Below are 25,434 nucleotides of genomic sequence, written 5' to 3'. Positions count from 1 at the left end.
CAAGGAGGCAGTATATCTTATCTGACTGCTTGGCCATTCACACGTCAATGGATATGATATACTTATACACCGCCTCCCAGCTCGCTTTCTCGCGAGACCTGGAGTTACAGCAACACAGGATTAACACACACACACACACACACACACACACACACACACACACACACACACACACACACACTGAAGAGACAGAGGCATACTTGTCTATGATTCTTTATTTGTGTTTTTCATAGAGAACATTTAAAATGGTTCATACCCCCCACAATAACTGACATCACTTCTCTGGTTTTTATAACACTGACACAGGAACAGGGGAACATGTATACAAGTACACAAACACACAGTCACAAAATCGGCCCATCTACAGCGTTTTACTTCCCAAAGAAAAAAAACAGGAGACCCCGAGGACACACAGCCAAGGCCTGTCCCACTTTACAAAACGGTGCAGTAGCAAAGGAACAACCACCTCTACAAAAGTAACAAAAATTACCATACAATCTATCGTTGTGGAAGTGCTTGTAATTTTGGAAGTTTTGTACTTTTTCAAAAGGATATCAATATCAATGCCTAGAAAATCACCAGTAAAAATAGCTCATCTCTGTAAAAATGTGCTAGCAGGACAACCCTTGGCTGTGGATTTTTTTTTTTAATCACAAACTCTATTTATTCTTTTTTTTTTTTTTTTTTTAATCATTTTCAACTTGTCTTCAATACAACAACAATAACACTGTTTCTTCTTGATACAAATATGTACAGAGACTTCCACTTGTTTCAAAATAATGCCCTGCACACTGATGCATTATCTAGGATGGTGATGTTCTTCATATTCCTTCACAGACACTGTCCATGCAGTTTGGTACCTGAATCGACAGAATTAGATCACAGTTTCTTTACCCTAACAACACCTTGATGTTTTGCGTCTCTGTAACAAAACGGTAGCGTCACCATGGCAAAAGTCATATGCTCTACCTGCATGTAAAAGACACATTTACTTTACTTCCCGATACATAGTAACCCACCCGCCCCCCTTTCCCCTCATAGGAACCTATTGGTTAAGAGATCTAGATCCAGACCAAGTGTTCTTAAGCAGGATTTGAACCAGGTTTGCCAAGTGTAAACATACCTTAGTTTGAAATGAGTGGAGTGAGAAAGGCACACATGATAAGACCACACAGCTTGAAACTACAGTAGCTAAAGAGGGTGGGGTAGGGTGGGGTGGGGTGGGGTGGGGCGGGGGTTGGGGGGGCGCTTTTGGCTTTTGGTTTTGCTCAGCTTGATGAAAAGTGCCACTCTTTCTTTCTAAAGAATGTTCGTTATTTCGCATTTTCTATGTGGTGTGTGCGTTTTAAGTGTGGCTCATCCTGTTATTGGCAAGCGCACATTTCAGCTGTAACTGAAATGACACCAGGATGCAAGAGTGTGCCTCCCTCCTCTTAAACACAGCAGAGTTTGGACTGGGCTTTGTTTCGCTCCGTTTTAACTCCAGATGTTTTAGGGAAACTGCACTGCACTGATCAGTTTTCTTTTTCAATGCACTTTGTTACTGAGAACAATAAAACTCCTCGCTCCATCACTCAGGGCTTTTATGTAAAGAAGAATACATATTGTGCGTGGGCACGGGATCAACCATAGGCTGCGTTTACTTTCTCAGCTGACATTTTGGAAAATGTTCTGCTTTCGTGGTCTTAGTGTAATTCCATTTACATACCTCAGTAGACAATTTCATCAAGCAGTTTAAAAGGGGTCATGCCATATCAAATAAGTTAGGAGAATATTCACAGTCTTAATAATCTTGGGTAGTATGCTCGTGCATTTCAAGAGAGGAAGAATACGCTACTTTGTTAATCAAATGCATCAAAATCATCCTTCCTGAGGAAAGGTTACACAAGACATAAAGGGGAGGGGGGAGGGAGGGTTTAAAAGTCATAAAAGACTTTGACATTCTTTTGAGTGATGGACACATATTTATGCAACAAACGCCTCCTCCTAAAACCAAGAGGGAGATTGTGTAGCCTGGCAAATCAATCTCCCACTCCCACACACTCATCTCATTTCACACGAGGCCTTGATCCAGCCGCTGCTATCGCCTCTAGCCTCAGCTGACTGGCTGGCCTATGGCATTGCTCTGTTCTGCTTTAGCAGCTCTCTCCAGTCACCTGAGAACCAAACTCTGCTTCCTGTCAATCTCTTTTGGTTTGGTCAAAGTGTTTCGTTTGGAAAAAGAAAGTATCACTTCCTATTTATACACTTGCATGCTTTGACAGCGCGGGTTGAGTTGAGAATCAACCCCCGAATCAAAGTAATTTCTCTATCTGACATAATGTACAGTGTGTTTTTTGTATTTTTTTTTACATTGAACATCAACAAACAAGTCTAACAATGTTCTGTAACGCTCCCTCCAGTGGGGGTGAATAAAATGTTACTTGCTATTGGCCATGATCTATTGGGTTCTTACAAGTCGAGACTCAAATGCTGGCATTTTCAATGGTTATTCAGAAAGTGCACAAAGGAGTTTCATTCTACATTGGCTAAAAGCACATTTACAACATGCCTTTGACATCAGAGTTACACAAGGGCATCGTACTGTACACCACAGTAGCTGCAACGGATCACTCAAAGGCAGGTTACACTAAAGTCTCCTATCTGCTTGTTTCAAGAGTCAGCATGAGAGAGAATCAGCTCACAGCGAGCCGGCCTTACCATAACAATACAATAACTGCACTATGTAGCCGAATACTATGTGCAGAACATTATTCAGAGGCATCATCTTTTACTGTACATGAACTCACATGACACTTAGGAACAAAGAGCCAACCACCTAGTTTCAAATTGACAGTCATTTTTCAGATTCAGTAGTACAACATACAGTAGATGTTTTCAACATTTTCTGGATCAAGGACAGACAAATCCAAAGAAAAAAAGGAAACCTAGAAAAACATTTTCCAAAGTATTGTACTGTATCATCAACAATGCCTACTTGCCTTTAGCTTGACTGAACGGTATGTTTAAAGCCACAGTTGAGCAGGTCTTAGTGATATTATATAAGGTGTAACTGCCTCCTATTGATAACGCCTCTCCCATCTCTTCTAGACAGCTAGTGATCCTCTGATAAGCTAATACAAGAGAAGAAGAAGAGCAAGTCAACAATTACACTGGAAAAATATATGTATGTTTATATTCATATATATAGCATCTTTAAATTCTATTTATACAGAATGTATATATAGTGTACTTATGGCCATCTTGGCAGAGAAATAAAGGCATCTGAAACAATCACCACTCTCTTGATGCCGTGGTCTTCCCGGGACCAGACATTGTTACATTGCAGAATGCGAAGAATCAGGAAAGAAAGTGAGGGTTTTTAGTGGCACTTTGTGCATCAAAAAATTAAAATCTAGAGTAAGGCTACAAGGGTGTATATGCTTATCTGATATAAGTTTGTCAAAGGAGGCCATCCTATCCTTGAGGGTTGGATATGTCAGTGTGTGTGTATGTGTGTGTATGTGTGTGTGTGTGTATGTGTGTGTGTGTGTGTGTGTGTTTTAGACCCATTCATCCAGCCTAAAACACTGCTGGAATAGAGCTCTATATATGTACCATTTGCTCGTGAAATCAAAAACAAAAGGAAAACTCAATAAAAGAGATAAATAGAATTCATCAAAAGGCATTACTTTAACGTCTATGGTACATTACAGAGGTTTTGGGTGAGCCAGTGCTGGCCGCTACAAAGCGCTTGGGAGAGGTAACATTTTTGAACCGTGTCATTTTTTTTTTTTCTTGGTCTTATTTCACCTGACAAAAGCAAACACAAGATGGCTGACACACACAGAGACCAGATACCAACAGAACAGTGATTGCTTTTGTTGGTTATTTTGCTTTTACACTCCCTAAGGGGAACTGCTGGTATGTCTAGGTAAGCCTAAGTAATCAAACAGTTTTGTATTGATTTTTTTTCTTTTCTTTATTTAAATATTAGCAATGGATTTTAAGACTACTCAGACTCAGCCGTCACATCACGCACATAAATAACAAAATAAATATACAACCATATCACAGTCAATTTCTTTCATATTAAATAAATAATAAATACATACTTTCTTTTTTTTCAGCAGTGGGTTTCTGAATGTACCAGTAACATAAAGAACATAAACAAAGGGAGAAAACAATAACAACAACCAAAAAAAAACAAAAAACTTTTTATAAAATTATCAAAACTTTATCAGTTATAAAATATCTGCACTTAAAAATGTTCTTAAAAAGTATTCAAAAGAAAATAAGTGTGGTCAGTTTTCTATATAGCTTTTTAAAATATCGACGTAAGACTCCTGAAATCACTTTGACCATGGTAATCAGTAGAGATGCATTTTTTTTTTTTGTGTTACAAAACAAAGTTAATAATAAATAGATTGATTCAAATAAATAAACATTGATAACATAAATGGCAATAAATTACAATTTAAGAGTTCACAAATTTAAATAATCAATATATAACAATAATTATCGTACCACAAAACTATTCATTGAAATGAAGTGCAATTTCTATGTTGATAAATACTATTGATATGACTAACTGGAGTTGAAATGTGTGCACACTATGACTATTCTCATTTCAGTTCAAAAAAAGGAACAAAAAGAAGAAGGCTTTATCTGCTGCTCTCTACATGATATCAGTTGTCCCATTAAGAATCGATACCAGGCAACCTGCACTGTTTCTTCTGAAGGAAAGAAACCGGAGTATTGTGACCTTGCTTGAGGAACTTGCTCCGCTGAACTGAGTCAACCTCGCGCCGGTGACATCTCGCCGCAGTAATAACACAAAGCAAACACACGACCCAGTTCAGTGTCTGCTTCCATATTGCTGGGGGTGTGCGGTCGTCGGTCAGAGAGCACCCACACACACACACACACACACACACACACACGCACATACACACACACTCGCCACGTCGAATGCTACAGGACGGCGCCGAGAGTCTCTCCGAGTTCTGCTGGAGCCGGGATGAGAGTGAGCAGACACCACTGACTCCTGCCTCTTCCCCTGCACACGGCCCAGCGGCGCGCTCTGACACCCTCCTGTCAGTGAACCCCACTCCTCCTCCTCCTCCTCCTCCTCCTCCTCCTCTTCTTCAGCTGGTCTAAAGCGCAAAAACGGCGATACAACAGCGACACCCCCCTTCCCCCCAAAAACGGTTAAGGACACAAAAGAGACAACAGGTAAACACACAGCAAATTAAACCCCCCCCCCCCGCCCCGGATATATATCAGATATCAGTATTCTTCTTCTCCATCCATTCCCACTGAAGGATTTGGTTCTCGTCTTCCTCTTCCCGCCTCCTGTCCAATCCCAGCAGCAGCATGGTGTGGATTTTGGTCCGCGTCACTTTTTGTCGTCTTCTTTAAACAGAGTGCTCCCTGGGTTGAATTATTTTTTTTTTTAAGTTGCCGTTTATTTAGATAACCTGAATGCCCTTTGTTTTTTTGTATTTGAATTTTCTTTCAATACATTGTCGAGTTTTTTTTTTTCTCCATCACCCTCTCTCCTCCCTCACCCCGTTCCTCTGTTACGCTCCTCGCTCGTTTCGGACGTTTTTTTTTTCCCCTCGCCGCGCCGAGGCTCAGACCTTGATGCCCTTCACGGCCTTGTTGATGCTCTCCAGCAGAGCCTTGTTCTCGGGGCTCTGGAAGCAGTCCTTGTTGGTGTACATGTCAGTCAGGGTGCTCACGTAGCTGTCGAAGTTCTGCTCCGTGATTGGCTCCTGCTGTGGTGCAAAAACGACAACCAGTCTCCACTGAGAACAGGAGCAACACCAACGGCTATGGGCTTGTCAATGTACGAGAATGATTCACCTCATATGGAATGAATGGATGTTTCTGTCGGCTCGTGAGGGTGTATGTGAGCGTGTGTGTGTGTGTGTCCAGCCCTGTGTGTGTGTGTGTGTGCTCACCATGTGTGGCAGGCGTATGTTGGCCAGGCTGCGGATCAGAGCGTGGCTGAGGCCCGACAGCTCCATGAACAGAGCCTCGTTCTGCTCCTCGATCATCTTGTTCTCGTGCTCGATGTTCTTCAGGTTCTTCTCCATGGAGGAGATCTGCAGCGCACAGCGGCCAGCGTTAGCTCAACATGACATGAAATAAACACTGCGACTTTAGCTCAGCATGACATTAAATAAACACTGCGACTTTAGCTCAACATGACAAGGCATTCACAGCAGTGGAGAGCATCGCAGTCTCTTGTTTCACTGTTGCCCCACCCCGAAGCAGAAGTATTGGAAAATCCTATAGTGCTAATGCAGGATAGATCCAGTGTAAAGGCTCTTCTGCAATAGTGCCACTTTAGGCATAAGGTTAGTGAAAAGCTCTCAGTGTTTGCATCACTGCAAACCCTAACCCTACTGATTTTGCATCTAGAAACTGAAATTTCAACAGATCAAATATGTGATATTGGTAATTGAGTTGCATTATTTTTCCATTATCATGTTTTCAGGAGTGAAAATATGATTTTAAGGTACTGAAGCAGGTAAGTAAATGTTTTAAGGCTCCTAAACATGTTCTTCAGAATGTTAGGCCCAGGATACAAAATTGACTAAATAGACTCTATAAAACATATTAGCACTTGATCCATAGTTTCTAACATAGTTTCTACATAACATGTCTATAGTGAGACAAAAAGAGAAGCACACACACCTGAGTCTGCAAGTTGACCATGTCAGCCTCCATTTCATTGTTGGACTCGTTGAGGTCGTTGATCTCCCTGTTGAGCTGCTTGATGTCCTCATCATTGTCCAGAACTAAAGAATAGAATAGAATAGAATAGAATAGAATAGAATAGAATAGAATAGAATAGAGAAAGCCTGTCATGCACAACAGAAAACTCTGTGCATTTGCCCTTTTATATTTAGCACTCAGTATAGCAGCTTGTTTTGAGGGTGTATTGGTTTTGTTAGTATGTTGATAAATGTTTTTATTCTTTCTTTCTGTTTATTGGTCATGTTTGTGTTTGTGTTTTATTTTTTGCTGTCATTTTTATCTGTCCTGTAAAGCACTTTGTGGCAGTGTTTCGATAAGTGCTCTATAAACAAAAGTTATGATTTTTTTATAAAGATGCACACTCACGTACGCACACCACTTACACACACCAGCCTACAGACACTCCACTTTCCCATCACCACTCACCATCACTGGCTCTGAACTTGGTGCTCAGGTAGTCGTCTCCGGGGAACTTGGTCTTCTTCTTGGCAAACGAGGCTCTGGGGCATCCTGAGAGGCTGCAGACACACAGAGGCAGGGTTACTGTACTGTTACTTACCCTGAGGCCATGTACAGTCATGTGTGTTACATTGCATCTTACACTGTATTTTACACTGTTTTTCAAATGGTTCCATCATGGTGCACCAGTACATGTACATAAAACCAACAATACTATCACAGATTTTTGAACATTTCTCCACTCCCATTAAATAAACACTGCAACTTCACAACTTTCAAAGTGATATGAGTGGCAAGATGGTACAATGGTGCATTTTTGGGTTTCCTTTTCCTAAGACACCATGGTCGTGTCCCTGTGGCTGGAATTTATGAATTGGGAAGAATATGGAATTTGTGACAGCTCAAGATTATGCACAAAGCACTAAGACACTTTTTGGTCCAACCTGCTCACTTTTGAACAGTCCCTCTCCACATGTATATATGACATATGACATATGGAAATATGTCAAATTATGGAAGCAAGGCACCATTGAAATGCCGTTTCCTTGTGACTTGAATGAATGTGTTGAATCCAAAAGCACTTGTAGACTTGAGAGTTCCTTGAACTTTTCAGTACAGGATTTGAATTGCATAATTTTGTCTCCCTTTCAAACCAAGTTTTCTAACACACTACTATCCTTTTCATTTGGAGACCCACCAGAAACAGGCTCACAACCCATTTTGCAAACCAGTTCATACTTTAAGCAACTGGTTAGAACACAGAAGGATTAGATTACTAAAATCAATCCTACCTGCGGTGTGTGAGGAAGCTCCCGTTGGCGTGTCCGGAGCCGTCACACCCCGGGGTGGGACAGGTGGGCCCCTCCGTCTTGAAGGCCTTCCAGTTGAAGGGCGTGCCGTTCAGGAGACCCTCCTTCTGTCTGCGGGCCGCCAGCGGGCACCCGTAGGCGCTGCGGTGGGTGGCATACTTCCCGCTGATGTGGCCCAGGCTGTCGCAGCCTGGCACGGGGCATCTGCTAGGGGTAGAGGAAAGCAAAGGAACCAAGGGAAGGAACAGAGGAAGGAGGGATGGAGGGAAGGCGCGAGAGGAGGAGGGGAGCGGAGAGGGAAGAAAAGCGTTGAAGCAAGGAAATGGAGAAACAGAAGGCGCAAGGGTTAGACAAGAAGAATCCAAAGCAATGGAATGTAGAGAAAGTTGAGAATATTATAACAAAAGCTGTTATACATGTCACTTTGAAGAATGCTATATCAATAATGTAATAGTTTTTCTACTGGACCAAAATCATTTTCTTGGGTCTGTGTTTGATATATTACTGTAATATGCAGTGAGTAATATTACTGAGGCCAGAGTTGTTAAGTCGGCACAACACAAACACTAAAGTATAGCACAAGCTGTTATCAACATGCTGTTGACTTAACCGCAATTTGTGCAAATGCAAGATGAAGCCCATATATTTCTGATGTATTGGCAATCTACGCTGCGATACTCTACCATGAACTACAGTCAAAGGAGTCAGTATCTGCAGATAAGTGTAATTTCCCATGAGTAGGGGACTGATTGTTTGATTCAATTAGGGGGGCAGGTCACTGCCTCTGCTTATGATTCAGAGTGACTTTCCTCTCTCTCTTTTTTTTTATTGCATTTTACTTTTACCGTCAGTCTCGCTAAAAGCAGACATTATGGCTTTCTGAGCGGTACGAACTTTAAGAGCTCGGAGTCCTCCTGGTTGTCCTTGGTAGGAGTTGTTTTAATTCCACTTTTCTTGGCACGCGGGCACCCAGACAGACTGAAAACAGAAAGTATGGAGTTGATAACATAGGGTTGGAAAAGCTCTTCAACAAGATGTCACCTTTATGTGGTGCTGCTGGTATAGTCATTGTTGGACAGAGGCAAGGAACATTATAAGGAAGGTAAAAAAAAAAAAAAAAGATACAAAAAAGCGATATCAATACTGAGCCAAGTAGCCTTTTCAGTCAATTCCACAAAGAAGAAAATGAATTGAAATGGCAAGTAAAAGACTATTTCCCAATATGGCCAAAAATCAGATTATGGAAAGGTGTGGAAATGTGTGAGTATGTGGCCCTTGTCTAATACTAGCATGATCTGTCTCTAGACTTCTCTGGCCGTGTGTGTGTGTGTGTGTGTGTGTGTGTGTGTGTGTGTGTGTGTGTGTGTGTTTGTGTGTGTGTTTATGTGTGTGTGTGTATATTTGTGTGTGTTTTCGTTTGTTACCTTCTGTGGGAGGCGTAGTTTCCTGTGATATGACCTGAGCCGTCACATCCCGGAGTAGGACATCTGGGAAATGGCAGAGCAATGTTTAACATTTAATGCCAGGCTAACATTACCAGGAATAAATGATATAGCAGATGTTTCATAGTGGAGAACCGTGGAATATTTAATCTTCATGAAAAAAAGCATTATGCAGATGAAAGAAATGGTCCATTTATTAATTTGCTCATTTTTCCATTCACTCATCGCGTGTAACATTGGGCTTGATTCACATTCAATTCAATCTATTCAGGCCCTTTGCTTATATCTGTCTAGATCTAACTATAAAGATACTGTCAAGGAAAAAAAGTGCTGTGAATACGATGCGATTTGCAGTTCCATTTCACATTTACATGAAGTGATTGAACTGAAAACGAACACAGCCCAAGCCAGAGTCAGAGAAAACACCATGACGGATGCAGCGGCAGCAGAGGCAGCAGGCGGCAACAATAGGTAAGCGAGTGTCAGCAGAATACGGCATTGTGGCGTTCGGCGGTGTCAGTAGCAGCGCATTGAAGTGGCAGTGAAAAGGCAGCGAAGGTGTAGAGCAGACATACTTGAGTTCAGCAGTGTGGGCCGCCATGAGGGACCGAAGGCTCTTATCAGCGAGAGGACACCCAGACAGACTGAAGGAGAGGGAGGAGAGAAAGAGAGGAGGAGGGCGGGCGGAGGAAGAGAGGGGGACGAGGAAAAAAGGGGGTGAAGAAGCGAAGGAGTGTGAGGGGATTGAGAGGAGAGAGGAGGAGAAAGAAGAAGTGAGTGAAGGGAAATCAAGAATGCAAGGCATACCAAGGTCATTTAGGAAGAAGAGGACAGACGGCAAGGAAGTAAATTACTGATGCATATCAAAGTGGTTGACCGCCTTTGCTCTCCACACTCACGTTACATTATTGCCTCTGGCATGTCAGGATCAAATAAAATATTTGAAATAGTTGTGGTGTGCCCGATTCTGGACTCAGGTGCAGAGTGAGCAATAGAATAGTCTGAATAGAGCTAAAATTTCATAGGAGAATTTAAATAAAGCGCATCTAAAGTCTGCTTTAGTGCGTACCTGCGATGAGATGCATAGTTTCCAGTGATGTGGCCACTGCCATCACAGCCAGGAGTAGGACACCTGGAGAAGGAGAGACAAAGAAAAGAAGAGAGACATAGAGGAGGAAAGAGACAGAGAGAGAGAGAGAGGACACGGGAAGGATCAGTGAATAAGAACATGCCCAGTTAAATACTGATTGTCTGTCCTTCTCCTTTGTCCCATTCACTTACAGGAGCAGCTCTTTCTTGCTGTCCTTGGGCTGGAACTTGACTTTGAAGCTGGGGGTCGTGACCTCTCCTGGGTACTTCCTCTCCTCCAGACAGTCCTGCATCATGTCACAGTCCTCCGGGTCGGACGAGGCGAACGACTGGCCGGTGTGCTCCATCTGAAGAGCGAGGAAACCAAATGAGGATGAGTTATTAAGTTACTAAAGAAAAAAAATGTGTTGTGGTGCAGATTGTATTTATTTTTTGGGATGCCTTTTTTGGGTGAATGGGCTTGTATTGTCTATCCATCCCAGTCTATAGTCATATTTGTATCCATGAAAAGGAACTTTGGAAAAGGAACTTTGGAGACTCTACTCTTATCCCCTTTTTTATTCTTTGTAGACAAGTGATGCTTCCAAATGCAGAGAGTGTCCTCATCAAAAATTAATATTCAAGGCCCTTTGTATTTCTTTTGAAAAAGTTCAAAGGAGTAGAAATTAGCATACGCCAAAGCCAGGATGGTGCAATGCACCTGACACACCACCTCTGATGCAGTGCGCAATGTTTTAACTGTACAGTAACTCTCATTTCAGTGAGATAAATGAATAATAGAAGGAGGAAAAGGGGGATAGGAAATAAGGCTAGGGGATTAGGGAAAGACAAAGAAATATAAACAATTCAGGGTTTTTTAATATTCAGAAAGCCAAGAGGGAATTTTCTGTTGTTATTTACTTCCTCTGTGAATACCATCATAGGAAATACTGTCCAAGTGTTTCTACCTTGGTGTGCACCCAGTCTGGTCAAGCACTGGCACAGCAGCACTCACAGCCTACAACATACATGTATTTCTGCTTAGTGACTGACCTCGTCCATCTCCTCCTCCCGCTGGCGGTTGGGCTTGGTGTAGTCCAGAGGCCCCTCCCACTCCTCCTGCTTGTAGGCGTGGCCGAGGTGCGGCGACGTCATCCCGCTGCTTCCGCCGTGGTGGAGGGAGGAGGAGGAGGAGGAGGAGGGGTCCGGGGACCGAACCCCGGGGCTGGCGCCGGACAGGCTGCCCTCGCGCTTGATGGGCTTCTTCATACTCAGGTCCAGGGTGCCGTTCTCGTCCACCTCGATGTCCATTTCCTTGAGAGAAGACATACGATCTAGGGTTACTTTTATAGTCAGGCTACATGGCATCATCGGCTTTTCACACTACCAGCAGTCTTGGCTCAATAAGTTTCTTTTAAACGGCATCTGATCTCTTTGACACCGTTGAGGAGAGATAAACAGACAAGATTTTATGGCAACAGAGCTGAGCGATGATACCTGTAGCAGGGGTAGGAAGTGGTAATTGGGAGAAAATTGATGTGGATGGCTTAGTAGGTAATATATCCAATTAAGCATGTACAAATATAAATAGCTTCTGCCAGCTTCTCCGGTGCACTTCAACGTATATGAGAGGCAGTCCTGTAGGATGATGATGGTGATGATTTTAATTACCCTCTTGACAAGATTCTGTTGCAGCATTACGCATACATTAACCGACACACACACACACACACACACACACACTCCTGTCTCATGACTTCATGAAACCTACAGTGCTCACAGTCGCAGGCGGTGGGCGATTTAGATGAAACCAATCATTCTTGTGGGGAACTGATGGATTTTTTGCAATTTCACCCCTCAAATCTCTCGTTAACAGGGGGATGCATTTAATAATTTGTGCTTACAAGAGGATGCCATCCATCTTACATCACTTTGGTCATATAGAAAAGCCTCTAGTATCCTATAGTTGATACACACAACGGTGTAATGCACTTTTGCAATATATTACACACAGAGTGCACATGAGCTCTATGCAGCACCTGCCTTTGTTAAGCAAGCTAGTAATAATATCTAATGTACTCTGGCCATACTTTGCCAACAGCGCCAACAGCACAGTTCATCTATCCACGCTCTATTATGGTGTTGGCAGGTGAACAGAAGCAGAAGGGTGAAGCGGGCCATGTTTTCAGCATTCAGCTAAAATGGCGCTCATATGGGCTGGTCAAGGGCCAGAAAAATCAAAGCAAGGGGTAGGAGAGGAGGAGAGAAAATGGGAACTGATCCCAGAAATGTCCCCGGCTGATAAGCTCAGTGTTCCAATGTTTCAATATTGTACTTCCACTGCCTCTGCCTCTGATTCCAGATCAGGCCCTCGTTGATCTGCGCCGTAATACCGGGCTACCAAGGCCTGTTCCTGGATCAGTGCCTTGTTGATCAACACCTTGCCTTGCTGTGCTGCCAGAGACATTAATCTTCACTTTTTATCCCCCTAAAACCGTGTCAGGAAATCGAAAAATGATGAAGCAGTCACTCTCTCTCCTCTGTGAGGCAAAAAGCTTTTAAAAATCACAATATGGGGGAAAGTGGTGCTCCAATTACACCTCCTGTGCACAGAGAGGGAAGAGAAGAGGGAGTGGAGAGAGAGTGAGAGAGCAACAGAGAGGTATAGAGAGAAGGGAGACAGAGACAGAGAGAGAGAAACAGTGAGACATACATCGGGAGGGAGAGAAGGAGATAGAGAGAGAAAGAAAGGGAAGTGAAAGAAAATGAAAGAGAGTGGCGGGGGTGGAGAAAGAGAGTGGGAGATCCGTCCGGCAGATAATGAAAAAAGGCTACCTGGTGGAAAAGTAATCCAGGGAACTGGCAGTCAGCCAAATTCAATAACAACATGAAAAGTGTGTGGGATGGAGGGATGAAAGGATGAAAGAGGAGGGGAGAGGTGATGCAACTGCATCTCAACACCATCCTGTTGCTGTAAGCCAATGCCTCCTGATGATATATTCATGCCGAGTTGATGGGCTGAGGAGGAAAAAAATGAGCCAAGTAGAGAGGGGGGCAGAGGAGAGGAGAGGAGAGGAGAGGAGAGGAGAGGAGAGGAAAAGAGAGGAGAGGCTCACCCACCACTCTCTCCTCTCATATCCCTAGCTGTGGTCTCCAATGTTTCAATCAATTCACTACAATCGGTTTATTCAATCTCTCTTTCCCCGAGCATTATGGGAAGAAAAACAGGGTAGCACCATCACTAATAAATGATGATTTAATATTTATTAACTATCATTTAATGATTACCTAACAACTAACTGATGATGAGTTAATTTCTTACATTGTTAGTGTCATTAACAGTAAATGATATAGTGTAGATTTTAATTAATGACATGACAATGACTTAGTCATTCATATATTATACCGTTAAGAAATTAAATCAATGATTTTGATTACCTTACTTAACAATTTGTTAATCATTCGTTATATCCGTGTGAAACACTTTTAAATACTTAAGTATTTGGAAATAATTAACAAATGATTTGTAAACCATAAATTTGTATTATCTGGGCCATAATTATAAAGCTGCAACTGACATTTACAATCCTTGGTAAATGTCAATATGTGGTTTGTAAAACTGAAACTTAAGGAATGAACAAGTGTTTTTTTTTTAAATATAAATGAAGATTATTTGGGTGTCTTTTTATGAAGTTGTATCTGACGACTGAAAAAACCACGAGAGGAGAGAGATGGAATAAAAAATACAACAACTGAACAATGAAAAATAATGAAGGGTTTTGGCACTGGCATTGTTTGAAAGGCCTGGACTCGAATGTGTGGAGTGCTGAAGCCCACTGGCATGAGCTTTGGAGGGAAGCCTACCCATTTATCTAATTAAATATTTTATTCAAAGCACAGTGCCAGGTTGCTCAAGCAAGGTGATGGTTTATCAGTGTGATTTATGGCATACTGGCTTGTTGTTTTAGCATCACCTCTGACCCCTCCGTCCCTATCCAACACATAGTTATGATATACACTCTAATGTCAGCTCTTGTGTTTACCTTGTGGTGGTGTTTGGTGCTGAGGTTCTCAGGCTTCTCCCAGCAGCGCGTGGACAGGTTGAGGATGGCGGTGGCGGCCATGTGAGCGGCCTCGGCGTCGTGGGAGTAGTCGTAGGCCGAGGAAGAGGAGGACGAGCTCTTCCCGTAACCGTGGAGACTCAGGCTGGGCGACGAGGACTTGGGGAACGAGGGCTTAGCTGCGGGAGGACAAAAAGACGGCGTTTACGGGACGCGTCAAATCCACCACCAATCCCTTCATGTTAGATCAGATAAAACTTTAATGATCCCCCGGGGAAATTGGGTCGTTGCAGCAGCAGCGAATAATAGGATGTAGCAAAAGGGAGAAATAGGATATAAATAAGAATAGAGCAGAATGTGGGGTATGAAACATATCGCAACCGACAATTAAAAAACTAGAACACACGAAGTAAAAATGAATGAAATAAATATTAAAAAACATACATATACAGCATGTAGGGTGTGTTACATTGGCAAGTATAGAACACACTGAGAAGAAAAGAATGGATGAAAAATATTTTTAAAAGTGCCACATACTCTATGACTGGCCTTTCTCCAGTCCACTTCCAGGATACATACTATACTATACTTTTGACAACAACAGCACTTCTTATCCAACAGGAGTTCCTCTTCCTCTTACTTTTGAAGGCTTTGGGTGAGGTTTCGCTGGTGGGCATCTTTGGAGCAAGCATGCGCTTCCCAAACACTTGAACGTCGAAGCTTGCATAATCGAAGGACACCTTGGAGTACTTCTCCAGCTCCCTGGCCAGGTTGGCGCGCGGCGTGGTGGGCACCATGTTGGGCCGGTAGTTGCCGTACTGGGGCACCTCCAGCTGCTTCACAAAACACATGGGCCTGCGGGGGAGAGAGGGGGAGAGAGGGAGAAATTAGAAGAGGGAAGGGTGGAGGGAGGGGGGTATAGAGGAAGGCAAGGAGAGAAAAGGGGCAGGTAGTAAAGGACAGGTAGAATAAAGCAGAGGAGCACAGGGGAAAGTAGAGTAAAGTAGAAGAGAGTATAGTAGAGTAGAGTAGAGTAAAGTAGAGTAGAAGAGAGTAGAATCAAGTAGAGTAGTAGAGTAGAGAGTAGTAGAGTAGAGTAGAGTAGAGTACAGTAGAGTAGAGAGTAGTAGAGTAGAATGGAGTAGAGTACAGTAGAGTACAGAGTAGCAGAGTAGAGAGTAGTAGAGTAAAGTAGAGTAGAGAGTAGTAGAGTAGAATAGAGTACAGTAAAGTAGAATAGAGAGTAACAGAGTAGAGTAAAGTAGAGTAGAGAGTAGCAGAATAGAGTAGCGTAGAGTAGAGTAGAGAAAGGCGGATGGGGAAGAAAAGAGAATTGATGCAATAAAGTCGCACAATAAGAAAAAAGCAGCAAATAGAGAGAGAGAGAGGGGGGGAGAGAGAGAGTGAGAGTGAGAGAGCGAGGTAGAGTGACAGAGAAATAGTAGGAGAGGGGGCAACAGTGTACTTAGCAGGAGTGCAGCAGGATTAAAAGCTCTCTTATCAGCAGAGGGCACATTTGCATGTTGTACAGCATGGAATTTATGAGCTTTAAGCCCTCTCGTTTTCCTGGAGAGCCTGGGCTTTTGTCAGACCTGTTGGCGTAAATCCACTGATAGACCAGGAGGGGGGGTGTGTGTGTGTGTGTGGGGGGGGGGGGGGTGAGGGGGGGAAAGGGGGGTAGAGAAAGAGAGAGAAAGAGAGGATTTAGACAGAGGAGAGAGGGCAAAAGAAAGAAGAAGGGAGGGGTGAACGAGAGGAAGAGAGCGAGAAGAGGAGGAGGAAGAGAGTGAGCGAAAGAGAGTCAGAGACAGGGAGGGTCCTAGTGTGCGTGCGGGGGGGGGGGGGTTGGAGGGGATGTCCTGGGAGGGATAGAGGAGTTGGAGTCACCTTCCTACTCCTTTTTGCTCTCTCCCTCTCCTTATCTCTGAGCCCCCTCCTCCCACACACACACACACACACACACACACACACACACACACACACACACACACACACACTCTCTCTCTCTCTCTCCATCCTGTGTGTGGAACCACATATCACGGCCTCTGCTCTGTTGCCATACGCTCATCAATAAGCTGTATGACCCGGCCTGTAGTCACACTGCTGTCGGTGGGGGCTTCAAACAGTGGCACAACAGATGTGCACTCACTCACTCACACACACACACACACACACACACACACACACACACACACACACACACACACACACACAAACAAACAGAGGCAGGCTGAAGGAGGGTTTTCTTGACAGTAAAAGCTTTTACCCTGCTTTCTACCATTGATCACGGGGGAATTTTTTCGTTTTATTTATTCAACATGAGCTCCATTAGGACACGGATTGCATGTGGAATACTTAGTGACTTCTGCTGCGTTCTCCACACAGAACAGACAGGCAAGCTCATTTTAATAACAATAGGGGTAGAAAAACAAGGCGAGCCTTATTATGTTTTAATCCTTGACGCTTTGTCGGACCACTGATGAGGTTTTCCTCAAGGAAAGCAATTATTTTTGCTATCCCCCACAATGCCCCTATAACTTGCATAATTAGCTTATCGGCTGCATTATTAATTAAAATACCAATGAGGGAGAGTGTGTACTTAGCATAATACCAGTGTCTGGTTTGTGTTAATTATCATTCTTTTGGCCGTGATCAGGGTGGCTGGCCGGTTGAGTAGATGAATGGAGATGGAGAGACCTCAGTGTTTGAAGTGACACCACTAAGACGGCACTGATTACACAGCCAGACTCTGTGCTTCGAGACTTCCTGGTTATTCAGCCAATCACAGCCCAGCTCCACCTCTCGTGAGGGGCAGAGTAACCAAGGTCAGGATTGTCTCTGTGGCTACTATGTGGCTCAGTACTACTGTGGCTAACCTTGACAAGGACTCAGCTGTGTGTGTCTTGAATTAGAGGAGACATGCATAATGTAGGTGAAAGGTTCACCATGATGCACAGCACTGTTGTTAAGGTGGTTTCAAGTGACAGAGGGATGACAGCATATTTTCTTTTCCAGTGTGGATCAGTAATTTAAGCAATACACCGTGTATTCCTGACACTGTGTCTTTTTGCATGGCATACCCACTCTTGCTCCAATTTCCCATGTTTACTGTCACTCACCAATTTATCTCATCTAATACAGCAGAAATGTCCAAAAAATATATGTATCTATGCCATGAAATTGAAGTCTACGACCCAAGCTCTTCTCCTTCCCCACCTTAAAACTCTGTCGTTGGGACTTCCTTTGAGGTGCTCACTGATTGGCTGAGGGAGATGCTGCTTATCGTGGCCCTTGGACAGCTTCTCTGCAGCAGCGATGGGGCATCCAGAAAGACTGGAGGGATGAGGAGGAGAGGAAAGATGAATATTAAAGGCGAGCATGTTGCTGACCATGTAGATCTGCATCAAACTGATGTGGACTGACATATCTGCTATCCTGCATACATGAATATGTGAGCCAGCTAATATACACAGGGAAATACACGTATATCACACACTCAAATGCAGAAATGCACGCACACACGCACGCTCAAACACACACACACGCAGATATAGGCATGCATGAATGCTCTCTCTCTCTCTCAAACACACAGACACTATATACATATATATATATATATACCTGCGGTGTGTGTTGCGATTGCTGTTAACATGGCCCTGACCAGTGCAGCCGGGAGTTGGACACTTGAGCACATTCTCATGCATGGCCAGAACTGAGGAGAAGGTGTTTGCACACACACACACACACACACACACACACACACACGCACACAAAATTACAAAATCAATGGGTTGCGGGTAAAAGAGAGTATCCACTATTTAAAACAACACTTCTCTCATTTAAATGTAAATCCCAGGAGGAATATTAAATGAACCCCATCCGGAGAAGTGAATAGCGGGGAATGGGACCACAGTCAACAGAGCTGTCATCATAGCTGCCGTAAAAGAGGCTCTGATGCGTATGTATGAAGCGTCTTTATATAGATTCACATGGAGCGGTGGGGCTGAGCAGGAAAAACACGCTAGCGGGACACACACTCACACTGTAGATTCCTATCCACGTATTTCTAGTGAACCAAATCCAAATGTTTTGTCCTGTCAGCTTTTACATATTTGACTGCCCCCCTCCTGTCAACAGAATGTAAAAATGGTCAGAATTAGCTGTGCCCTGCAAGTACTTGGATGGCCTGTGTGTATCTGACGCATACAAGGCCCAATTTAAGGCTTGATTGCCTTTAAACTCATGCTGAAGACTGCACAGTCATATGACCTGACCAGTCATCCTAGATCAGCACCCCAACTCTTAGAAACTTCATGAAAATAGACCTTGGTATGAGTAATCTGCTGTGACTCACATCTGCCATTAGCACAGCACAGGAAAAGAGTTTTATCGTTGACCATTATCAGTGGTATAGGCAGAGAACGACACTTATATGTGGCTAGATGGAGTTTTTACAGCCACAATGTATTGCTTACTCTTCTTTAAGTATTTATGAGAGCACGATTTGCACGTTAAGTGAATATACTGTGCCGCCTGTCTTCACAGCGAGGAGAGGAAGCAGTAGGGATGGGTTTCTATCATTGTTAGATTGCCCTTTTTTATCGTTTTTTCTTTCCTTTTTTTTTCCTCTTTCCATGCTTATTTTCGTCTTCAAAGCAGCTGAAGAAAACTCACTCTCCGGGGGGATCCTGTCCTTGTGCGGACAGCCTGACAGGCTGCGGTGGTGGGGGTAAAGACCGGTCACATGACCCGTCCCATCACACCCCGGGGTGGGGCACTTGATCTCCCTCTTCTCTGGCCTGCTGCTCTCTGGATGAGGGTGGGGTAGAAGGGGAGAAGGGAGGAGAGAGGGATGAGAGGGTCGACGGAGTAGGAGGAGACAGAGATGGGAGGGGGGGGGGGGGTTAAGGAGGCAAAGAAGAGAGAAAGGAGGCGAGATGAAACAAGGAAGAGAGGGAGGGCCGAGAGAGGTACAGAAAGAGAGAAAGATCAGACGGGAGAGGGAGGGGAGGAAATAAGAAGAGGAAGGGGTACAGGGGCACAGAGATGAAAGAAGGGGGAGAGAGGGGTGGATGAAAGGGGTAAAGAAGAAGGGAAAGGGCGATAAGAGACAAGGGAGGGAGAGGAGAAAAAGTGGGAGAGAGATGAAAAAGAGGGAGGAAGGGGGAGGATGGATGAGAGAGGCACAGAAAGACAGATAAGAGAGGAGGGTGCGAGGGAGGGAAGTGGGAATGGGAGGAGGAGAGGAGAGGAGAGGAGGACGGAGGGATAAGAAGTACAGAAAGGAGGACGGAGAGATAAGAGAGGAGGGGAAGGAGGGATGAATAGGGAGGACAAAGGCAAGTGGTTAACACTGTCAGACAGTCTGCTCGACTGAGCACGAAATCTAGACATATTTCAGACAACTATACAAAAGCATAGCCATCTGTATCTGTTCCTCATGTTTTATGTATTTCTGCAAATGTGCAAGGTGTTTTATGCATTAATTAATGCGATTTGTGTATTTCCGTAAATGTTTTCAGGGATTAAACACGATCAAATGTGCGAGAAATTATAGCTTTTTTTCCCAAGTTAAACTGAACAAAAATGCATCTATTTATCCTGTGCGGTTTAATCATTTTAATCCCCCTCGCTACACTTTTCCGACACTGTCAGCGATCTTGTTTGGATCTCGGCCAGAAGAACGGTGAAAATACATCAGGAGTAAATCATGCCACTATAATTTACACACAATTAAAGCTGCTCCATCCTCCCCGCCACTAGCGGAGGTAGGCCGGCCAATATCGATAGCTCTGGAGGGGAAGGGGGGGGGGGGGGGGGGGGGGGGGAGCGCGAGGACGGCGAAAGAAGGCGGCGTGATGCTCTATTGGCCTTCAAATTGAATGTTAACGAGACATGCAGCTCCTAATTAGTGTTGAGCAGAACAGGAACGTCGCCACAGGAGGGAGTGGAGGCCAAGCAGAGGGCAGCACTACCAGGCATGTAATCGCACTACTGTTATAGTGTGAGTAGCATGACAAGTGGGCAATGTGCCAGTGTGAAATACACGGCCCAAACAAATGTAGCACATAAACAAGCACTTCACCGCTGATTGTGGAACAGCCCGCGCTCTTTCTTTTCTCTCCCTCGCTCTCTCTCTCTCTCTCTCTCACCGCTCTTGCTCTCTCTTCTTATTTCTCTCGCGCAAGTTGTCGCCTCTCTCTTGTGTTCCCGCTCTCTCGCTGTTGTCCTTTCTCACTCCCTCTTCAAGCACTTCCTCTCTTCATGGAAGTCTACTGAGCCGGAGCCACTTCATCCCCAACGGAGCAGAGAGAGGATGATCTAAACAGAGCTCCGTGACTCATCGCTGTTTATTTGGTACACTGTGTTTATTTGTACCAATGTACTCTGATATTACACACTGTGCTCCCAACATTAAGTCCAGTACATGACTCCTGGATTGGTTGAATTGGTTTAGCGTCTGTTTTGCTCCCAAACTATACTGTACCTGCACATAGTGTTCTCTAAGCTGTGTGTACCTCAGTATGGTCAAATGCGCCCAATAATTCTTGTGTAAAATTCTATATTTAAATTCTATATTTAAACACAGTAGATGTTGGGACTCTGTTGGCCTCCTGCTGTTTTTTTAACCTGTCCTACCTTTGCTGAAGTAGCTCTTGCGCATGGCGTCCAGGTGCTTGGGCCTGTCATCCATGGTGAAGTATCGCTGGTGGTGGATATCTGGGGTGCGGAGCAGCTCTCTGGGCCCCGCCGGCTTCACCTGCTCCGCCTTCAGGGCGATGGCCTGCTCCAGCAGCCCCAGGTTCCCTCGGGTCATGTCGAACATCTCCGACTCGTCCGTCACCGTGGAGCGCTGGGACAGGCTGTCCTCGTCGTCGCGCTCGTCGTCGCCGTCCTCGTCGTCGAAGTCCTTCTCCTCGGACTTGTCGGAGCGCACCTCGATGACGTCGGGCGAGGCCGAGGACGAGGCCTTGTGGAGTTTGTAGCTCTCTCCCCGGGGGACGGGGAAGTAGTCCTCCAGCGGACTGGCCCTGTGGGAGCCGTAGCTTAAAGGAGGGCTGGCCTTGTAGTGCTGAAGCGGGCTCGCTTTATGGGCGTTGTATTTCTCCAGCGGACTGGCTCTGTTGGTGCTGTAGTTCTCCAGAGGGCTGACCCTGTGGTCTTCAGTCTTGATGTGCGTTCCCTGAGCTGCTGCGGTGCTGGTGATGGTGCGAACGGCAGTTGGCACATCAGAAGTGGGCAGAACGTGGTTCACCTCCTTGTCGTGCTCTTTGTCTTCCTCCTCCTCCTCCTCCTCTTCTTCCAGGATGTCCTGTCTCTGCTGTGCTGGCGCTCCCATCTCTTCCTCCTCGTCTTCCTCCTCCTCCTCCTCCTTGATCTGTCGACGACGGGCCTCTTCAGCGAGATACCGGCGGTTCAAGTCCTCCTGTCTCACGCGCTTGCTCCTATCTTCGCGCTCATCCTCCTCTTCCTCCTCCTCTAGCTCCTCCTCCTCCTCTTCCTCCACTTCAGCTGCCTCCTTCTGCAGAACAGATGACTCTCCCATGACTTGAACTCTGTCTTCCACCTCCTCCTCCTCCTCCTCCTCTTCATTCATTTCCCCCTCCCGCTCTCCTTGTTCCTCTTCACCCCGTTCGGCTGCCACGGCGACATCCTCCTCTGTCTCCATGGCAACAGGCTGCTGAATGGCCGCGCTCGGAGCGTCGGTGTCGGTGTCGGCGTCGGAGCGCGAGACTCGGCCGAGGTGCAGGAGAGAGTTGGCCACCTCCTCCGCCCGCCGAGAGGGAGACTCGCCCTCCTTGGCGGCAGGCGGCGCTGGGCCGAGCTCAGGCTCCGCGATCATGTACTCCTCCTCTGTGGACACAGACAAAGACGAGGAGGTCAGAGCGGTGACACAGAGCAGACAGTGAGTCACGCAGCGAGCTAAATCTGTTGTCAGCAGTATCTCTAGTATCACTGTCATCACCTTCCTGCCTGCCAAGTCACTGGATGTAAACTAACGATGAAACACGGCCTGCTGCTGTGACAGTTTTCATGTCAAATATTTCCGTGTTTTTTTGTTTTGTAGGGCAACTGTAAAGTGGATTAAGATGGGCCACCTCACCTCTCTGCGATCTCATTTTATATCTCTACCTTCACACCACTAGCAACCACTTTGAAACTGATGTTTCAGCAATAGATGGGACATAAAGAGATGTGAGCAAAGCTGCTGACACAAAAAAAAACAACGCACAAAAGTTCAGCTGTGGAAAAGTTTTCCTCGCCAACAAAGAGGAGGCAAAGGTGACCGTCGTTAATATGATTTGTCTCAGGCCATAGAAAATTGTCTTCCAACTGCTTTATGGTTGAATGTTGGGTTTATCTATCATGCCTACCTTCATCAGCATCAGCTGCAGATGTGCTCTCCTCCCTCTGATATGTTTCTTCTTCCACCTCCCTCTCCTCTTCCTCCTCATTCCTCTGCTTCTGTTGGCTCTGTGTCTCCTCTTCCTCTCCATGTGTCTGCCCCGCCTCCATCAGGTCTCCTGTCATCTCCTCTCTCTCCTCCTCTGCCTGTCTCTCTACAGCTGCCTCCCTCTCCTCCTCCCCCTCCTCCCGCTTGGCCTCCTCCTCCTGTCCTCCTTTCTCTCCTTCCTTCTCCCCCTCTCCCTCGGCCTCGCTGCTGGCATCACTCTCCGCGCTGAAGCCTTCATCCAGGGCCAGTTTCAGAGGGTGGGACTTCCTCTTGGAGGCGGGCTGCTCTGTTTCCTGGTCCTGTTCCTGCTCTGCCTCCGCTTCCTCTAGGCGGCGCTTTCTGGCTATGGGGCAGCCCAGCACACTGATGGAGAGAGGGAAGAAAGAAGAGACAGATGGATGAGGGAGGAATAATCGCGAAAGAGAGCGCAAAGGTAGAAAAGCGGAGGAACATTGTCTTGAATAATAAACGGGGTTGTAACTGGAAATCACAAACACACAAACAACCCCCCCCCCCCCGCCCCAAAACACAACAGGCATATTCCAACATGTCCAATAAAAAAAAAATCGTGCACCTCATCAGTATCCATGAGTGAGTTTAAGTGGCATGGTGGAGGAGGTGTGTGTGGGGGGGGTTTTGACGTGGAGAGGGATGGAGCGGGCGCTTTTCCGCTGAGCGTATGAGTGAACACAAATGCCCTGAGGGGGGCGCCATGCTCGCTCACTCAGACATCACAACCAATCTCAGCCAATTGACTGGAACGTTTAATGAACAACACGCAGGGAGCAGGCGAGCGCGAGGCGGCGGGCGAGGCAGCGGAGGGTGAAATCCAATAAACTCCCCTCTTACTCTCACCTGGGAGAGGCAGAGGGAGATTGAGGGACGATCTATAAACAAAGTGCATCTGAAATTGCCCGCTGAACGAATACACGTGTAAACAGATAGCTAATATCTGCCCCCCAATAAAGAAGGAGTCACAAGCCAGTGAGCTGCCCCGGGTCTCGCGGGGTCTCTGAGGGGGGGGCGAGGGAGGGGAGAGGGGAGCTGCAGCGGCTGCACATGACCGGGAGGACTGGCCTCTCACCGCTGGCCAATGTAAAAGCCGTCTTAAGTTTGGATTTTCAAGTTGTTGGACTTTTAAGGAATTACGAAAAAATAACGTCTTTTCATTAACACACGTGATTTTGCCTTTATTATACTGTGTAATGAATGTGTTTCATGGGCTTTAGTGTTCTTCCGGACCCTTCATACTTGAAACTTTATTGATGTTCAGTTAAAGCACAACAAACAATTTAAAGGATTTTCACCTGCTCCTTAAACTTCTATGCATTGCTTAGTCAATTACGATTGATTAGTTGCATGCTGAAGGGGATAAAACAGACTTGCAGATTTGCAGATAAATCTACATCTCCGTTTATCTATTTTTACATTTGGAAGCACATGTACACTGTTGGCATATTGAGATCTTGAATAGGACTGGATTTGCTCTGGTCTTGGTCGTGACTTGGTCTTGACCCCCCTTCGACCTGGTTTTGACTCAGACTGGTCACGTTCTCGGAATTGACTTGGACTCGACTATGTTTGTTTTGACTATACAGCCCTGATGAAAATCACCATGCTTTGAAGTTAAAAGGTTTTCGCACGACAGCAGAGCTATCTTTCTCTTTGATCAAGCTAAAAAAAAACACTTGTATATACTGCATCGAAGAAAACAAATAATCAAGTATTTTTGGGTGAAATATTAGAGTGAAATCTGGTGTTTTCCATCAGGCAGATGTTGTGTGTGTGAGGGCGGCAGTGCGGAGAGGACAGGGGGGACAGACAGAGAGGAAGGACAGACAGAGGGTGGGTTTTAATCTGCCCTACCTTCTGTGTCGTGAGTATCTCCCACTGATATGGCCAGAGCCATTGCATCCAGGGGTGGGGCAGCTGGATGGGATGGATGGAGGTTAGAGATATGTTTAAGACGGGGTGCATTTTAGTCCCTTTTGCAGAAGCAATGATAAAAACCGAAAGGCAATAAAAAAGAAAAGTCAATTAAGATAAACAAAACAAAGAGACACACAAACACATGCGGACCGGGGGACACGTTTCGCACCGACATGCACAGACATGCACATGCTCACCGATACCCCCCCCCCCCCAAACACACACAATGCATGAATGCAGGAGGCATCAAGCCGGGGAGAACATAATATTGTGTGTCGTACATCAACCCTGGCCTATATCCTGTTACTGTGAGCGATAAGGATCAGCCGAGGCCCGCTGTAATTTCCCCTGCTCTGCTCCGCTCACTGGTCGTCATCATCAGGTTGGCTCTCTCTCTCTCTCTCCCTCTCTCTCTCTCTCCTCTGATTCAGGTTGCTGTGACCCCTCAGGACGGCTCATTTCAA

At 45.3% G+C, this 25,434-nt stretch overlaps 1 protein-coding gene across 1 annotated transcript in view; it reads right to left on the bottom strand.

Moving 5' to 3' along the window:
* Window positions 1-5,275: 5,275 nt before the first annotated feature.
* The window catches only part of myt1b (myelin transcription factor 1b), a 27,789-nt gene continuing 7,630 nt past the window's right edge, over window positions 5,276-25,434 (bottom strand). Inside the window, exons 4-23 of the mRNA XM_071535152.1 lie at window positions 24,908-24,970; window positions 23,140-23,404; window positions 22,962-23,076; window positions 21,226-22,440; window positions 19,261-19,395; window positions 18,208-18,298; window positions 17,803-17,919; window positions 15,227-15,441; window positions 14,569-14,765; window positions 11,579-11,839; window positions 10,739-10,893; window positions 10,527-10,589; window positions 10,033-10,101; window positions 9,440-9,502; window positions 8,910-8,993; window positions 7,998-8,222; window positions 7,174-7,265; window positions 6,685-6,788; window positions 5,946-6,089; window positions 5,276-5,759 (exon numbers count right to left, since the gene is read on the bottom strand). Coding sequence (XP_071391253.1) covers window positions 5,616-5,759; window positions 5,946-6,089; window positions 6,685-6,788; window positions 7,174-7,265; window positions 7,998-8,222; window positions 8,910-8,993; window positions 9,440-9,502; window positions 10,033-10,101; window positions 10,527-10,589; window positions 10,739-10,893; window positions 11,579-11,839; window positions 14,569-14,765; window positions 15,227-15,441; window positions 17,803-17,919; window positions 18,208-18,298; window positions 19,261-19,395; window positions 21,226-22,440; window positions 22,962-23,076; window positions 23,140-23,404; window positions 24,908-24,970 — 3,817 coding nt within the window. The 3' untranslated portion in view covers window positions 5,276-5,615. The remainder of the gene's footprint in view (window positions 5,760-5,945; window positions 6,090-6,684; window positions 6,789-7,173; window positions 7,266-7,997; window positions 8,223-8,909; window positions 8,994-9,439; window positions 9,503-10,032; window positions 10,102-10,526; window positions 10,590-10,738; window positions 10,894-11,578; window positions 11,840-14,568; window positions 14,766-15,226; window positions 15,442-17,802; window positions 17,920-18,207; window positions 18,299-19,260; window positions 19,396-21,225; window positions 22,441-22,961; window positions 23,077-23,139; window positions 23,405-24,907; window positions 24,971-25,434) is intronic.

The sequence above is a fragment of the Centroberyx affinis genome, unplaced genomic scaffold (assembly GCF_046629955.1).
Source record: "Centroberyx affinis isolate AG114_WGS23_722 - 3 ecotype Tasmania unplaced genomic scaffold, CSIRO-AGI_Caff_v1 ptg002675l_1, whole genome shotgun sequence".
NCBI classification, from domain to species: domain Eukaryota; kingdom Metazoa; phylum Chordata; class Actinopteri; order Beryciformes; family Berycidae; genus Centroberyx; species Centroberyx affinis.
This window is presented reverse-complemented; position numbering and strand designations above follow the sequence as displayed.